Source organism: Lepisma saccharinum, chromosome 2 (genome assembly GCF_977018435.1).
Source record: "Lepisma saccharinum chromosome 2, izLepSacc3.1, whole genome shotgun sequence".
Lineage (NCBI taxonomy): Eukaryota > Metazoa > Arthropoda > Insecta > Zygentoma > Lepismatidae > Lepisma > Lepisma saccharinum.
Genome location: NC_139230.1, coordinates 7,457,652 through 7,476,480, shown reverse-complemented (window position 1 = coordinate 7,476,480; position 18,829 = coordinate 7,457,652). Strand labels below are relative to the sequence as shown.

General features: G+C 37.7%; 1 protein-coding gene across 1 annotated transcript in view; it reads left to right on the top strand.

Annotated features, from left to right (window-relative positions):
- The first annotated feature begins 7,087 nt into the window (after positions 1-7,087).
- Positions 7,088-18,829, top strand: part of LOC145984353 (uncharacterized) — a 242,526-nt gene continuing 230,784 nt past the window's right edge. Inside the window, exon 1 of the mRNA XM_083118009.1 lies at positions 7,088-7,222. Within this exon, the coding sequence (XP_082974135.1) occupies positions 7,127-7,222 (96 nt within the window). The 5' untranslated portion in view covers positions 7,088-7,126. The remainder of the gene's footprint in view (positions 7,223-18,829) is intronic.

Below are 18,829 nucleotides of genomic sequence, written 5' to 3'. Positions count from 1 at the left end.
ATTACGATGTGTTCTAAAATCAAAGGAGGGGGGGGGGATATGGGAGCTGCAGATATTCCTGGATATCAGTGACCACCAATCATTTGATACTAAGTAATTGTCCAACCATGAGTCGCTAAACTTGCTACGAAACCTGCTGACTGTCTGGTAGGTGGACGTATTCAGTGACTGCGATTGTTCAATTGTTGGCATATACAGCTAAATATGTACAATTATTAGCCTGTACAAATCGTATCACTATATTTCTAAATAGGCCTAACAGGTGTGACAAATGATTTTTTATAAGTACAGAGACGTTCAAAATCTAAACAAGCGTTATGTTTCTTTAATGTTTGTTGGTTTCTCATTCGATTACCGACAATTGCATGAGTCTTAGCGATGTTCTCTAATTGGTTTCGTAGTTATATCTATCCTTATCGCTGTAAATATTCGAGAGGGAGAAATAAGATGTTAAAGAATCAAAGAATACACAAACTACGTAATTCTGAAATGCTAAGAATTGGAAAGATTACACTTGGGTTCCCTGCCCCGATAGTAGAGCGATAAAACTGCTGCCTTGATATCAAATGGTCCCGGGTTCTTCCCCGGTGGAGGTAACATTTCATTAAGTAGTTCGGTTTCCACTAGAAGCTGTAGCTCTCGTCACGATTAGCCTTTATGCATGGAGTGGACCTTAATACAAATCCAATCGAATCAACTAACCATTACAATACTGTGTGAAAACCAGCATGCTTGGGCAATTTTATTGCTCGCAGTCCTAGTCCTACATGTTAATTAATATAATTTGTGAGAATAGAAAAATAATTTCTGCAGTACTTTCATAGTGGCCAAATTTGATTCCGTGCAGGAGGATCAATCTTTGAAGCACATCTAAAACTATTGATTCAATTCTGATCAGTAGTATTTATGCATTCTATATTCTGAAATAAAATTATAATCTTCAGCAGCTACTTTCGTTAATCAAAATATCCAGTGCAAGAGTTGCTTTTATGACAATGTATTTGCCTCCTAGTGGAGGTGAATTTGTAGTGGCACGTCCTAAGCAGACGGTATTTCCACATCCTCCCCATTTTTAGCCCTAAGTTTTGAATTCCAGTCGTTGAACAAGAAAACTGGTATCAATAACACGCTTTCTATTCAAGGGTGTTATTGCTTATTTGATGCCTACTTTATTAAGTTAGTGCCGCTTTTCTGAAGCACGAAGATATACAATCTTTTGCCGCTCCATACTGTTGTGATTTTGACGTTTAGAGTTATGGCACACTATGAGGCAAAGGGACTCAAAATATAGACCCTTCAGGAGCTGCTTCCAATGGTTGAAACATTCAAAATTGCATTTTACCTACTTTATAAGCTTTGTGTTATTGAAATGTGTACACCTCCATCAACGACTGCTTGCGGCAAATCAAGTGTTACCTTCGTAATCGAATTGGTAACGAGAGGTTCTCTATCTATTCTGTGCTTTGAGAAAAAGGTTGCAAAATGTTTGGATTCAAACAAGGTTGTAGCTGCTCATAAAAACAGACGCATCTTATGTTAGTTTCTTGCTTTGGTTCATTTTCATATTTTAGCAAAAAAGTACTCTCACTCGTTATATAGAAATAATATAACATGTATTACTTATACGTATATATCCAGTGAGTTGATAGTGAGTGTAGTTTTATGGTGTATCTTGTACTGTTCATACGAATAGTAAGCCTGTGATATTATTCCACTCAATAATGGCTTAGGAAAAGATAACAATATAATTATTTGTCTTTTATTTGAAAAGTACTTTTGTATATGCTGGAACAAAATGCAACATCTCAGTGATTTATCTTTGGAACGTACTTTAAAATATGTCACTGGTAAAATTATACCGTAATAAAGTACTAAGCAAATACCTTTTAGCCGGTATTAGTTAGCCCCCGAAAATTGACTCCGAAATCTATAGCTCCTCCACTATTTCAGGCTGGCACCGTCACTGCAAAGTTCCTGTAGGTTCATCATACAAATATTAACTAATGAATTTCACACGATTTTAAATGGTGATGGTGAACAGTTCATGTAGTTCATGGATGACAGGAAATTTATTGACAAAATTTCTTGAACATGTTAAGAAGCTTGCTAGATGTAGCAAACTATTTTTCTAATGGATAGCCACGAAAGACGTTGCACTCTTGACGCTATTCTGTTTGCAAAAGAGAATGGAATAGTTCTATTAACATTTCCTCCTCAGTGAACGTTTCGAATCCAGTCACTAGATATTGAGGGAAAACTGCTAGTAGCACAAAATGACCTGCTGGCATCAAATTCTGGAAAGCATATCAATCCCTATTTGCGATCTGGCATCTTTGAGGGACAGGCTATTTAACTTCATTTACGACGAAGAATATTATATCGGCATTTGCAGAACACGAGATATGGATATTCTCTAAAGAGTTCGAGCTATCGCCTGTAACCAATACGGCTGTAACCAACACGAAAGCAAAGATAATGCAAAATAATATTACGTATATTGTATTAAACACTGTTTCCAATAAGATTAATAAAAAAACAAGACATTGTTCAAAACTGTCTCATGTCTGTTCAAATGTCCCGCATGCATGGGGCAGATTCGAACAAGGTACCGATGTTTTGTTTAATGCATTCAACTTGCAAAATAACTTTGATTTTTGTGTGCAAAAATGTTCACATGCATTAGAAGATTGAGTTTGCTTATTTTTTCTATTAAAAGTAGCAGAATAATTTTGACTATGAAATAAATAAAGGAATTAAATTTGCAGTGTGTTCAAATGTGCCCCAGTTTCCCCCCATTACTATGATCTTTAAAATACACTACAGTTATTTATTCTACGGGATGAGAATTGACATTATTGTCAAGCAAATAATCTGTAAACTTGTTGAAGAAAAAGTTGGCATCCATTCTAATGTTTATAAACAGGTTAGGTGAATGGTCAATTTTTTTAGTTTGAGTTGAATTTAAAACAAAACCCATGGCCAATTTTTTATCATGAACTACAACTTTCAAGGTAAAAATTAATATATTCTATACTAGTAGAAAATATTGTAAGAGATGCCTGAGATTAACCCCCCTCCCACCTACCAAGTAACTTCAAGAAGGCAATGTTGGTTACCGTTCTAATCTTGAATGAATTGATCATGTAAAATGCCAGAGTGCATGGCTAAATCGACGCCATGAGCTGTAATTTCCCAATAGGAATTCAAACGAACACTTACCCTTAATTAAGCTTCTATACTCTGTCTTAGAAGGGTGTGGAGCAAGAGATCGAAATCCAGTCCTCTGCGCAAGTAGTGACTCGAAGGGGTTCGACCAATGAATGCCCGAGAGGGGAAGTGAGTGTATGGAGGAGAAAACGCGGCTGCAGCTACCAGCTCTTTGCAGCAGCGCGCACTGCTTTGCTCCGCCCACTTGCTTTCTCCCCATCTCTGCCGTTAAGTGTGGCGTAGCTCCACAGACTCTTGTGACAGAGTATAGTTTAGAAATCGAAGATGATACAACGCTTTGGCTAAACTCAGACATACTGGTAATGACCATAATTCCGAATTTCATAATTATTTTATTGATTTATTTGGACAAAGTATGGTGACAACATGAAGTGCCGAAGTTAATCTGAGTGAAAACTGACTCACTTTCACATTCGAATTTGCTCTGCGAAGATCAAATAATAGGAATATCTCTCTCTGGTTTCCTAAGAATTTAAAATAAATTCTTTATAATGAAAAGTAAGCAAATGAATAAATAGTAATTTCCAGTGGCGCAACAGCCCGTGACGGCCAGGGCCTACCATTGACAAAGGAGGTGAAAGGCAGTAATTTATCCACACACTCCAACATCCACAAAATTTCTTCAGCACCGCTTTCACAAAGGCCTAATTTAGGTTCATTTTGGCTCTAAATACACCCTTACACCCCTACCAGATGGAAAATTCTGGATAAACCTCTATTGAAAGGTATCCCATAGACGCCTGAAAATGACAATCGTCGATTTACCTTGAGTAAGTTGCAAATAACCCCTTCCCTTGTCTCATTGCCCTCCTGAAACATTTTAAGCTAAACTTAGTGGTAAAGAATAGACAGCAAATATTAATAATAACGATAAGGTAGGAGCAAGATGGTCTTATTTTAACTAATTGACGATAAAAATTTCTGCTATATAATTTACATCAGCAGACTGATCCTCTCTACAAAAACTTATTGGGACGATCAACAACTGTCCATAACTAGCCCAGTTCCACTCATCCCCTCCCCCTTTCGTCGACGAATGAAAATTGACTTACTATTAATCAAGAAGAAGTAGTGTTCCTTTTTCAAAAATTATTAAGCTGTGGTTTTTGGAACTAATATTGCCGGTTTGCAATGGCAAGATGTCATTCCGACCCGCTCTAGGCTCCATTCGACATTATCTTTACCCTTTTTTTAACAAGATCAAGAAAGTCAAAGAAGATGTAGAATGGAGCCTACAATGGGTCGGGATGAAATCTTGCCATTGTCTTAAAGAGCCAAATGCCATTCTTTTATCACCGTTTCACTTACGAATTACAGCAAGAGATTCGAATTTATGAATATTTCTCACAAATATATACAATAATTTTTATAATTTATTTACTTATAAATAAAACGTTAAGATATACATTTTCTGGTGTAAACAGTTATCTCAAAAGACAAAACTTATTTGTCAGTTTTAACGAGAAAAGTGAAATGAAATGTGTGCTGCCATCTATCGACAATTTTTAACTACTCCCGTTGAAGGAGGAAGTCATGGAATTTTACCTTCTGCACTTCCTTACCAAAGTAACCCGTTACTTGTTACGGAGTGATGTGTGGTCAGCAGGATGGACCCCCAGTCCGGCCGAAATCTCTGGGGGATAAGTTGTTACGCTACTCATTCGCAGCTTCCCAAATTCTTCACTACTCATACTAAGCCGTTTTCTCAATAGCGTGAATCGTGTCGCCTGGATCTGTTGGTAGCCCATGCACAGTGAATGCTTTTCTACAGCTTGCAGGGGTCCGTCTCGCTTCCCTCATGTAACTTTGTTATGAAATCCCCGTGTCGCGTGTCGCCTCGGTCTGAAAGCTTCTTAGAAACCATCTTGGAAGAGTACCGAGACCTTTATTCCCAGAAAACAGCACTGTATATACATGCACACACATTGAGTTGCTGTTTTAAGTCCACTTTATGCACAGTAAGACTAATCGGGACTGGACCTACAGTTTAAAGTGGAATCCGAACCACTTGTGCCTCCACCGGGTATCGAACCCGGGACCCCTTGATTACAAGGCAATGACGCTACCACTGCGCCATGGGGGAGGCCCACACACATATATAGCGCTTGAAGTAGAAATTGCTAACTGGGGGAGATTTGGCAGAGGCTTACTTCTAACTTGGGAATGTTCCTATGTTTTACATAGAAGTAATGTGACAGATGGGGAAATGCTTTGCGACAAAAATTTGCTAGCTTGGGGATTCCATCCCCCATCACTTCGAGCACTGTGTGTGTGTGTGTTTTGGTTTGATTTAAGTTGTTGTTTTAAGTCCACTTTATTCACAGAAAGGCTAATCGGGATTGGACCTACAGTTTAAAGTCGGATCCGAACCACTATGTGCCTCCACCGGGTATCGAACCCGGGACCCCTTGATTACAAGGCGACGACGCTACCACTACGCCTTCTGGGAGGCCTTTGTGTGTGTGTGTGTGTATGTATGTATATATTATATATGTATGTATAGTGAATAACAGTTACAATAGTATTTGGTCTGTAGCCGTATATTTCTTTCATTTATACAGTATAAATAGGAGAGATTTTATGTTTGCACAGAACTGTTAAACGTGTTATTTTTGTACTCTTCTTCGGATATGGGTTGGGTGAAAATTTCTGAAATGCTGGCATATTGCGGTCATCAGGAAATTTATTTTATTATAAAACATAAACTAAACGTAACGTCTGGAGGGGAGTATTTTTGTGTATATATATCGTCCTTTTCTTGTACCTTGTTACATTTGTACTTGGTACATAGTCTGAAGAAGGTTGAAACGTTACGTTTAGTTTATGTTTTATAATAAAATAAATTTCTGCCTTGGTCAGAATATTGAGTTTTTCATATCATGGAAACAAGGCTTAATGGTGTTATAATCCATAATATGTTTATGAATAGTTCTTTATCTTCTTGAACTTTTTCACGATGCACAGACATCGAACAGAGACCAGTTAATATGATCGATCTCCTTTACGCACGGAAGGCTAATGAAAAAAAAAGGAATTCAAAATGACGCGATTGAATTGTCATGGTCAAATCACGACTTCGGGAAAAATGGTTACTTATTGATATTTTCTGCACAATAAAAGTCTGAAATTTCTTGAAATTAACAGTTTTTATTCAAGAAGTTCAAAAACAATCACTTGAGGAGGAAATAGTGTGTAGAATTCAAGATTTTCACAGATTGATCCGAATGGCGAAATTTTTCAGTCCCGAACGTCGGGATTATAACATTTTCCTTCTGAATCTAGTCCCGCATACCCTTGTTACTGGTAAAAACATTCTCTCTTTATTCTGGACATGGTTAATGTTGGGTGATATATCGTCCAGACGATATATAGCGATATTGAAAAAATATCTTATCGTCCAGGTGATATTTTGGCGATATGTCGTGTCGGCGACATATCGTCACGATATTTGGCGAGTGTATATCGTGGAGACGATATATCGCCGATATCACGATATGGAAGAAATATTGTATCATTTGTGACGATATATCGCGATATCAAATTTCCGATATCGTCCATCCCCAGACATGGTAGTTTATTGATGTAACTAATAGACTGTAACTCATGGAAAACAATTATTCGTAATTAAATATCTCTACAATTCCATCAGTTAAGTTACATGATTTTTTTTACAGATATATTTAACTCTTTAATCTGACTTTGTATATTGCACGTGTATTGCAAAGAAATTAGGTAGTAGCGTGCGATACGAGCGTAGAGTAAATCGTGTGTCTTCTCGATAGGTGGCAGCGCTGTTGCTACGGAGATACGAGAGCTTCATCTGTCGATGGAACTCACTTCGTGATAAACAGCCCTCCAGGTCGGTTCTCTATCAAGGTACGCGGCTGCAAAGGGGGCGATGGCGGTTGGGATTTCCTCCATCATCGCGATCTATTTCGTCTCCATCTCTGGCACAGGAAAAGCAACTTCTCTGGAGGAGACTTGCACGGTAGAGGTAAGTAAGAAACTCACATTTTCCTGAATAATGAGCCACAAGTCGTAACTCTGTGTTTCTAACCTGTGAACTCTTACTTTGCGCATTTTGTTTCCATAACGACTTTTCAACTTTGCGCTATCAGCGTATCGCGGGCATTTTTTATGGTGGACTACATGATCTGATAGTCGAACGTAGATAAAAAAAGTGAAATCTTATCTTCGACCTTGCAATTATCTTTGTTTCAATGGATACACTATTAAAAATACTTATGAACGACAAAAGTTGTGTTCAAAAGTTTCTTCGACATTCAAGCAGTCTTGAAACGATGCGAAGAATAATAAGCGTGCCTGGTAATCTTACAATAGTAATAATGAGTAGAAGAAAATAGACGAACATAGCCATATGTAAAATTTATGTATCGGCTAAATTTTCTTTGGTTATTCCTTCTGTAAGAGATAAAGCTATTACATAATATTTCCAAAGAGGTGCCGTTTAAGTAAGGTCAAATCAAGAGTTTCTAACGTCAAAGATTTCAATAGTCGTTAAGGCGTCTTCCCAACACATTATCTAATTCTTCCGCTTTATAAATATTGCGATCTGATAGGTTTTACCCAGTCATCGGGGTTAAACTGTTTCATGTGGTGTGTGCGTAGGGTAACCACACCTGACACAATAACTGAAGTGTGTCCTCACAGCTTCCTTCCCAGTACGAAATATCAAACACATGGAAACGCGAGATATCCGAAATAGATCAGACCAAACCGTAGAGTGTAGCGGTTCTCTACCCTGAACATTAAACCTGAAGACAAAAATAGTTCTGAGATATAAATAAGACTAAGACAAAGTTTCACTTTGTCTGCATGGCTTATCAATGTGTGGAATAGTAAATATATATCGGTTAAAAATAGTTATCAAACAATTCTAAATTTTATAAAAGTATTAAAATTTTTATTTAGTAACTTACTATATAATCATATATTTTAACAGCAAATAGATACAGATTAGAAAGTATTAAGTTAAAGATTGATACCTCACTCTTAGTCCTTCAATTATTTAAGCAGTGTATATTTCTATCATGCTACTACAGATAAATAAATTACGCACCTGATTGTAAAATATTGTTGTTCATAAATTTCTACATAGAAATAATTAAGAAATGAAGTTATTTATAAGCCGGTCTCCGAAAACAGCGGCGACGGGACTCTGTGCGCCGACCACGCGTCACTCAAACCTGCCTGACAGGCCTCTTGTCCCTCAAAGGGTTGTTGCGCCACGAAGTCTAGCTTAGTGGTAATTGTGAGTGGATGCTGGGTCAGTTTCAGTCTGTTAGAAATCCAATTACTCCCTGCATCTGTATGGGTGCTCAAAAAATAAGACTGAGCTTAGTTCTCAAAGAAACACTTTTAAGGTGGCGCAAAATCATACTCATATTTGATTTTGATTGGATTTCGAGTTTTAAGTCCACATTTTGCACAGAAGGCTAATCGGGACTGGACATACAGTTTAAAGTGGGATCCGAATGTGCCTCCACCGGGTATCGAACCCAAGATCCCTTGATTAGAAGGCGACGACGTTACCACTATCTATCATGCTACTACAGATAAATAAATTACTCACCTGATTGTAAAATATTGTTGTTCATAAATATCTAAAAAAAAATAATAAGAAATGAAGTACTCATACTCATATTCAACCATCGCTTTTGTAATTACATAATAAATTCCTTAAATTCCGTCGTTTAAACATTTCGACAAAAATTGCTATTAACATTAATAAGTTGTATCACTCGTCGCCTCGGTGGCTGAAGACGTTGAGTGCTTGGTCTCGCCACCTGCTTCCGATTGTCCTAGTTTCGTGTCCTGGTGTGGGCCCAACTGTTCTTTTGTGAGTGTCCGTTAATTTTTTATCTAATCGCCATTCACGATTAACCTAAATAGGAAAGGAATCGACGTAAAATAAGAAAAATACAAATACATAGCTGTGATAATCAGAAGGTTTGGTTTGATAGCGTGGTATTGCGTGAGTTTACTTTATGTACCATCTGCTATTGTAAAAAAGATCTACAGTTTGAAGTCGAATCCTGTGCAGAGAATGTGCCATGACTACGATTCGAACTGGAAATATCTTGATTACAAGCCAATATCCATCAAATGCGTAGTTAATGCAAGTTAATGAACATTCATTGTGGTTCTTTTGTAGGTATTATGTGTACACTCCTGTTGACATAAAGTGGCACATTTTATAAGGTTAAACAGCTGAAATATGTGTCACTTTATATGAAAAGGAGTCTACATACACGTGTGTACATAATTGAATTTTAGAAATGTAATGAAACTCAAAATACCTACACTCTAGCCTTCTTAAACCCGAAGGTTTATGGCTGCAGCAACACAAGCCCTCCATCTGTCCCTATTCTGGGCAAGATCAATAAAATCTTTTCCATCCCTACCGATGGACGCCAGGTGTCCCGGGTTCGAATCCCGGCCTGGGTATGGATGTTTGTGAGTGTCCATTCATCAATTTCATCATACCATTACTCATCCCGATCTTTGCAAATTAGCGAAAAGTGGCACAAGAAGCGAAGTAAAATAAAGCAAAGCAATATCCTCTCCCATTCGTTCCATATGGCCTGCCCACCTAAGTCTTCTTGATTAAATAAATTATTCTTAATCTGGACATGAATACAAGTTATTCAGTTCTAAATTATGTAACCTTCTCCACTCACCTGTAAAAAAAATCAAAATAGATGAAGAAGCTTTCTGTTAGCGCATGGGAATATATATACAAATATCTTAATTAGTTTCAAAAGCAATTAACGAATACCTATTCTAATATTAAATATATATTTTATCGTGGTTGTGTGCTTAATCTGGACATGAATACAAGTTATTCAGTTCTAAATTATGTAACCTTCTCCACTCACCTGTAAAAAAAATCAAAATAGATGAAGAAGCTTTCTGTTAGCGCATGGGAATATATACAAATATCTTAATTAGTTTCAAAAGCAATTAACGAATACCTATTCTAATATTAAATATATATTTTATCGTGGTTGTGTGCTAGAATGCATTTTACACAGTATTGGATTTACAATTCAGTTTCGGAATTAGCAGAGAGAGATTCACCGAAGTGGTTAAATCGGAAACAAACAAGTTAGGTGCAGAGTCTGCCGGGAGCAATTCGACATCTGCTAACATCGATTAGTACGTTTTCCTCAAGGGGTTTCATCCCTAACCCTGATTACAGGATAAACATTTGTGGACAACGCGTGGCTGCTTCCCCCCGGGGCCCATTTCTCAACCTTTAACATGTCGACAACCGGAAAGTGGTACGTTTCACCGTTTATGATCTGGAGGCGAGACTGTGACATTGTGACATCACAGGGTCACGTCCTGAGATCTAACGAACAGTCAAATTTTTGTACCCATTAAGTTAACAGACAAGCAACACGTGCCAACAAAAAATAAAAAAAAAAAAAAAAAATGGGTCCGTGTTGAAATCTTACACCCTCGATTTCGCAGGTGATTTTTTTTATGAAAATTGTACTGCTAATTGTGAATAATAAAATTCTGGAGCGCGGAAATAAGTATTTACGACTGTACAGTGTTGCTGTGTTCAAATTTCCCACCGATTCCGGGCTCCGTCCCTGGGGTATTTAACCTACCGCCTCCTACCGCTACCGCGGCCCCGCCTCCGCTCCGGCTACCCGCCTTTCTATATAGAGTCCCTATTGAAGGTATGTTAGAAACTGGCCGGAGCCACCTGCCCTAATACTATTTTTCTCACCGACACATTTAGGTACCAAAGAAATAAGGCTGAAATTAAACCTCAAAAGGTAACTTACCTCTTTATTCCAAGTGCAGGCTGAATTGCGGGTCGAAGTTAATTTGAAAGTCCAAAAGAGAAGTCTTTGTTTTCCTTTTCCACAGAATACTACCCTCCCCTTTCCGTACCATCATACAAGTAAGAAGTTGCAAATTATCCCATCCCACAAGTCATTCAGAAAATACAACCCTCCTCTTTTCTGGCCCGCAGTTGCGAAGAGAAATGTGCACGATATTCCACAAGATAACGTCGTCACACAAATCAATTCCAATGTCTGAAATCTCCAACCCGCCAATACGTCATACAAAAAACATATCGCAAATTATCCCATTGCACAAGTCAATCAATCATAAGAAGAAAAAGAAAATGTGTAGACGTGCGCCTGTGACATGAAACCATTATGGAAGCCCTGAATAGCCGTATAGACGCTACGTACGTAAGGAACTTCAATATATATAATAAAAAACTAAGTTTCGTAGCCGTAGATGTAAAAAAAATTCCTTCCGCGCTATTTAGAAACACCCTTTGTTACAAGAAACTTATTAATTTGACGAAAATATTTGAAATGTTTGCGAAATCCAGGGTGTAAGATATCGACACGGACCCAAAAAAATGATACAATTAAGCACTGCTGAATGCAAAATGATCCGGTGGCAGACTAATAAACGTTGGGGAATCTATTGTGAGTTTTTTAGAGCGCACTTTCAGATAGACTAATCGAGACTGAACCGAAAGTTTAAAGTTGGATCCGAACTTGAGAGGGTGACACTCTCTCGTATTTTCCGGGAACTCCGGTACTGGGGCTATATTTTTTGGATCCTCCCGGCTCCTTTGACATTCTATTTCTCGCGTATATTTAATTTACAATCATATTCATGAAATTTAAATTCATTATGATATAATAAGAGTTCGACGAGCTATACAAAGCAATTCATGATGATTATAGTTGTATAGAGTTTTTTAAAATTTCCACACGAAAACAAAAAAAAAATACTTGGTTCTGCAGCATCAGTGGATAAATTCATATAGGTCAAAATTAAGAAATTTGTAAATTTTTATTTTGTATTGTGACCTATATATTATATTAAATGTAAATTACTTATTTTGTTTAATATTATCCATCCCATGAACATCTGATGGAGTTACGCCGCACCGATAAAGATGCACAAAATTTGTCGTGACTAAATCTCCCGTAAATTCAATGCCAAGAGTTGGAAATTTCCCTTAAATTCATGGTCAAAAGTTGGTCACCATAATCCGAACCACCACATGCCATCATCAGGTATCTAACTCGGGACCCTTTCGTTACCACCACGCCATCGGGGTGGCCCAGGAAATCTATGAATTGAGATATTAAATCATGGATGTCACCTATGTGTCCTGCCTAGCAATGCGTTTTTGATAGTAATAATAAATTTTACAATATCTAAACCGATTATTTGATATAAACTTAAATGAGCACTATTAGGACGTATATAAAAATGACCTTCTTGTTTATGGCCTGGGATGGTATGGGAACGTGAGGAATTTGAAGCCATGCCACGGAGACTCCATAACCACTTCTACAGTAAAATTCTGGTACTTTCGAAATGAAGGTAATGCCACGTGTAACCGGAAAATCAAGGACACGTTGATTTGATTTTGTTTTCTAATCGTGGCTATGAGAATTAATGATGATATGAGGAAGTTGAAGAAAGGACAATCACAAAGCATGGCTGGGTCCGTGACTCTGGCGTCGTAGAGCGCTGTTCTAACCACTTCGCCGTGGATATCGGCCAAATATATGTGTCAAATATTACAATTATCTCAACGTGTGTGGAATAAGAGGGATGCCATCCAGAGCAGTGTTTCTCAACTTTTTTGAAAAATGTGCCCCTTTGAAAGTTAACTACGTTCTCGTGCGACCCAACATCCTCAAAATCTATTTCCAATTTCTAAACAACTACTTTAATATCATAAGTAATTTGCCGGTAAAACTAATGAATGGTTGAATCAAAATGACGGCAATATACATTTTGTTTTAACACAAGCCAACCCCATTTTTATGTAAACACTACGACTAAACACCATGGCGCAACACCCCTTCCAAGACTAGAACCATACCAACCGGCTTTTCTACGGACTATGCGTGGTCAGTTCTACTATTGATTTCATGTAAGGTAAACTAAAGTTACCCCCGTGCTCATTACGCCATGATTTTTATTTGAAATTGATGAAGGGACACTTCCCAATAACACCAATGCCCAGGCCAGGACTCGAACCCGGAAACTGCAGTGACGATATCGAAATTCGGCCCTTAACGCGCTTGTCCACCAAGCCGGAGGAAGCAGAAAGTGAAAGTCAGTCAAAGAAGAGCCTACCTTCGTGGAGGAGTGGCTAGCACAGCGCGCTACGACACCATAGGTCCCGGGTTCGAATCCCGGTCTTGGAATGAGTGTTCATGAGTGTTCCTTCATCAATTTCAACACTCATCCTAATATTTACGATTAGTCAAACGTGGCAGAAAAGCGAAGTAAAATAAATAAATCAAACTATCCAAAGAAGAGAATTTCCCAGGCCTCCTACAAACACCGCCGTGGTTATTGTCGAGATATTTGGGCTTTTAAGTACCAGACTTAAATTAGCTTTCGTTTTGTCAAGGGCCCGTGTCTCCTCGTATTAGGTTGAAGGGTGCAAATAGCCTCATTGTTGACGGATCTATTCACCTATTATGAACTTATCAAATTCAATCTAGAACCCTTGGCATTACCGATAGGAACAATTTGCCTGCTTTATACGGATCGGAGCACTACACAAGAGCAAGTTGGGTTGCATAATTATCAGGGTTTTCTGACAATCTCTCCACTTCACGTTTGTCTTTTCACTTCACTTCACGTTTGTCTTGTCACTTCATGCTTACTTACACTCTGTGTTTGGAATCTGTGGAGCAAGGCCGCGCATAACGGAAGAGAAAGGGAGAAAACGAGTGGGCGGAGCAGAGGAGTGCGCGCTGCTGCAAACAGCTGGTAGCTGCACTCACTTCCCCTCTCACGAGTTCATTGGTGGAGCCCTCTCGAGTCACTTCTTGTGCAGAGACTTGTTTTTGATCGCTCGCTCCAGAGTTTTCCGGGACAGAGGGTAAGTGTTAGTCGAAAACGGCCTGGAATATGAAGCGCCGAAATGCTCTATCCCTTGCAAAATCGAACCTGAAACTTACTGAACAAAAATAGCACGTTAATGCATCTTGGTTCAGTACAGGTTGATTGGTAACTACCATTCATTTTGCAGTACCAAACTTTCTCTCAAGTATTACGCAATGAAAATTACGAGCTTCCTCGATTGCGTAGTGGTAACGATGTGACATTGCCATCGTGGGGTACAGGTTTCGATACCCAGTGGAGACACAATGCACAGCAATTCGGATCTTACTTGAAACTCTAGATCCAGTCCTGATTCATCCATCTGATTATAAAGTGAATTTAAAAACTCCTTTTATTAAAACAATGCTTGGATGAGTGGAACGACATGCATGAAACATTTGTGTTTTCTGATTATCTTTTAATTAAATTCTCCATTTTTATCCTTTATGGTTCTGATTTTAGACAGAGTTTCTTGTGTCTTAATAAGAACATGTATGTTGTGAATGGACACATAATCTCCTTGCTGACGCATGAATCGTTAATTAATAAACAACCATTATCGCTGATTTTTCTACGGTATTCAATTAAAGTAACCACACGTATCATCTTTCCTTGCATTAGTGCTCATGTACATCTTGGAGTCTTGTTAACATTATATTTGACAGATACCAAATCATGATGAATTTTATTTACTTACACACTGTATTCAATCGAATACTTGTACTTTGACGCTTGAGTAAGATTTGTGATGATAGACATTACCTTTACCGTGGCTACAATAACATGCTGCAAAGCGAAGAGATCTTCATTTAAAATTCAAGATAACGCGTGAACATTTCTTGGTGGTTGTTCTTTAATCAACCCTTAATTCATTCAAGATCATTCCCATCGTAGCGATTTATTAAATTGATTGATTTGATTTATTTTACTTCGCATTTGTGCCACTTTTGGCTAACTACGAAGATGAGGATGAGTGATGATGTGATAAAATTGATGAATGGACACTCGCGAACATCCATGCCCAGGCCGGGATTCGAATCCGAGACATGGGTTCACCACTCCCAACAGATATTACAATGCCACGCGTGCCAGAGGATTGGACACGACCAGCGGCACTGTTATGTTCGATCCCGGTGCATCAAATGTGCCAGACAACATAGTTTTTCCGACTGCCCAAATAAGGACCCGTCAATACTTCCGACGTGCGCCAACTGCAGCCAACACCATTATGCCAGCTATAGAGGTTGTCTTCTATTTAAGTCTGTAAAAAATGAACGCCGTGCTCAACACACGATTCCACGACTCCAACTTCCAGGCCCATTCGACGAGTCACCGACTCAGCTTGACCCAACAAGGACTACGACAAGGAACCCTGTGCACCAACCAGCGACCGACGGCCCAATCAGAAGCCAGAATTATCCTCGCCGCAGAAACCGAGTTTCCAGGCATGGACAGAACACACGCACAATATCTTCGGACGAGTCCAATTCGACCCAAGATTCCTTGCTCGACTTAATACAACAGTTATCGCAACCCGATGTTCCCGATTTCAGCAAAGAAAAAGATATGAAGCTGATAAAGAAATCGTCCTGTCCACGAACAAAAAGAAAACAAAATTTTTTACATTCCAATAATTTAGAGATCGGTTAGTTCATTGAACTCTCCAGCCTAAGTATTACATATTTTGGGGTGAGCAGGAAAAGGTATTTAAAGTCCTTGCTTTGACTCATTCTCACCCTACAGGGCGGGAGGTGCCGGAGCTTGTCCTAGTTCATACCTTCCTGGAGATGAGGTAAAGGCATTTAAATTTAATTACATTACATTTGTTATATGATGAGAGAGCAATGTATGCGCTCGAAACATTGGAAGCTAAAGTCGATTTAACCCGACTGGTAACCCGAGAACACTTGTTCGAATCACGTTCAGTAAAGCTACAATTCCTATTTATGGATCTTTCCTCATAGATCCACTGTAACAAATTTAGTAAATTTCATTCATGATGTTTATAATGCAATTCATAATCGGTCAAGTGTTCACACTATTTACATGGATTTCTCCAAAGCTTTTGATAAATTAAATCACGATGTATTACTATGTAAACTTGCAAACTTTGGTTTTACGAGTGACATGTTATCTCTTATTATTTCGTATCTTCACAATAGGGAACAATATGTGACTTACAAACAATCAGATTCACATCAATACGTTGTAAATTCTGGAGTCCCCCAAGGTTCGAACCTTGGTCCACTTCTGTTTATTATATTTATAAAGATTTGCCACATAAACTTCAGCACTCCAAACTTCTCATGTACGCAGACGATGTTAAACTGTATAAAGAAATTAATTGTACTCAAGATATGTTAGATCTTCATAATGATATAAATGTAATCTATGATTGGAGTATGGATAACGATCTAAGGTTTAATATTAAAAAATGTAGCTTTATGGTATTTTCGATGAATAAACACCCATATGAGTATTCATACAGAATTAGTAATGAAAAGCTGGAAAAAGTGTACTCTGTTAAAGATCTTGGTGTTGTTGTTGATTGTAATTTATCCTTTGAGGAACATATTTCGAATATTGTTAAGGATGCATATAGACGACTAGAATTTCTCATAAGAAGCTCAAAGAGCCTAAATAATTTAAATGTTATTATGCTCTTGTATAACAGTATGATAAGAAGTAAACTCGAATATGCGTCGGTTGTTTGGTCTCATCTTATAAAAATAGAATAGAGCAGATTCAAAAAAGATTTCTACGGTACTTATACTACAAGAAGAATCAAGTATCTGCTTACGAGATGAAATTATCTTATAAGTATTTATTGAAAGAGTTTTGTTATGTAAGCCTCAGTAGTAGAAGAGAATTAGCACAACAAATATTTCTTTACAAAACAGTAAATGGAATTCTGGATAATAGTAACTTTCTTCATCAATTTAAATTTAATACTAAAAAATCTAACACCCTTTCCTCTGTGATATCCCGAGAACAGAAAAATACAAATCATCACCTTTATTCAGACTTTGTTCTGCATATAATAATATTTCTACAAAGCATGAAAATCTGGATTTTAGTCTGCCACTTTCCTTGTATCTAAAAACACTAAAACCAATTTTTGAAAAAGACTAGATATACATATGTGAATCCATTCTACTGTGCATTTTTCCATTGTTCTGAAATTATTTTACCTTCTATGCTATTTTTATTATTTTTTTCGTTCAATACTATGTAAAGGCTATGTTATGAACAATGAATATTTATGTATATGGTTGGATGTATATATGTTTCTTTACTGTAGTACTTCACTTATTATCTTGTGTATATAAATGTATTTGTGTGTGTGTGTGTGTTGATATGTAATCTACACTCTTATATGTTTATTATTTGAATTAAGTAAGCTTTCCTGTAATTGGAGATTCTCTCTGTAGGAAGCAAACGAATAATTAATTAAATAAATAAATAAATACAATAATATATTGAAGAAACTGGACGTTTTTACGTGATAGAAGAGGACAAGAATAGTCTCCCACTATGATCTCTACAATATTGAATCGGGACACCTGTGGGTTGTTTAAACTTCCAGATTGCCTTTAGCGTAATTTCTTGCCGTGATTTGCCTGTAGGATGGTTATCGACCTGTGAATTTACCCCTTCGAGTGGAAGGACACAAATAACACAATTAACTCTGCACCTGATGATGCATGAAGAGGCATATCTGATGAAGTTATGGAAAACCCGGACGTTTGTCCCGTAACCAGACGAGCACGTGCGTTTGGCATATGACAGGTCGGGTCAGAGAGGCGTTCGAGTTTATCTCTAGGTTCAAATGGGCGTTTCTGTCACCACTGGTTGCGATGACGAGAAATAAGACGGTGTAGCTTGTATGTTCAATCATCTGATCTGGTATATGTACGAGTAAGGCGTGTTGTGACAGTAATTTCGAATTCGTATTGAACGGTCTCTCAGGAAAATAACAACTCTTGCTATACAGTCGGTGATGAAGTTGTAGCTTAGGATACGAGCCGGCTGTTTTGCGCTTGTATGTTCCCAAATCATATTTACACTCAAATATAACTAGTTTATCGCCATCGGAGGCTGTAGCTTTGTATAGAACAAAGAGACTGGTAAAATGTAACTTCATTTTTAGTTTATGATCCGAAACAACCTTGTATTCCACCTGTACAAGAGTATGCTGCAATTTTCAAGAAAAGTGGAAACTCTAGCTCGAAATTATTATCACTTCGCAACTTCAAATATTTCTAAGTCCAGTAATCCTTAATATGGTAACATTTTCTAAGAGCGTCAACTAGGAGTAGCCAACTTTGAGACAGGTCCCCTTACCAAAGTAAAATGAAATATTACTTATTAAAGACACAATAGTTTTTTCTGTAATGAAAGATAAATTTCTCTTCCCTCATAACTGAATGGGCATTAGACATATTTACGTATGCATGTATAGAATATGTAGGTTGTGAGACCGGTAACATAATATCATTTTCAGTTTAGCTTATTTATAGTAATATTCAGGGAATAGATGAATTGGAAATTTATTCTGTTAACTGTTCTGTTCAAAAGAAAAAAAACAAGGGATGTGTTACAAATGAAACACAAATATCATGTGTTCATACATTTTACCTTTAGCTCTTTAACAGTTGAAAAAAACACGCGTTCTGAAGTA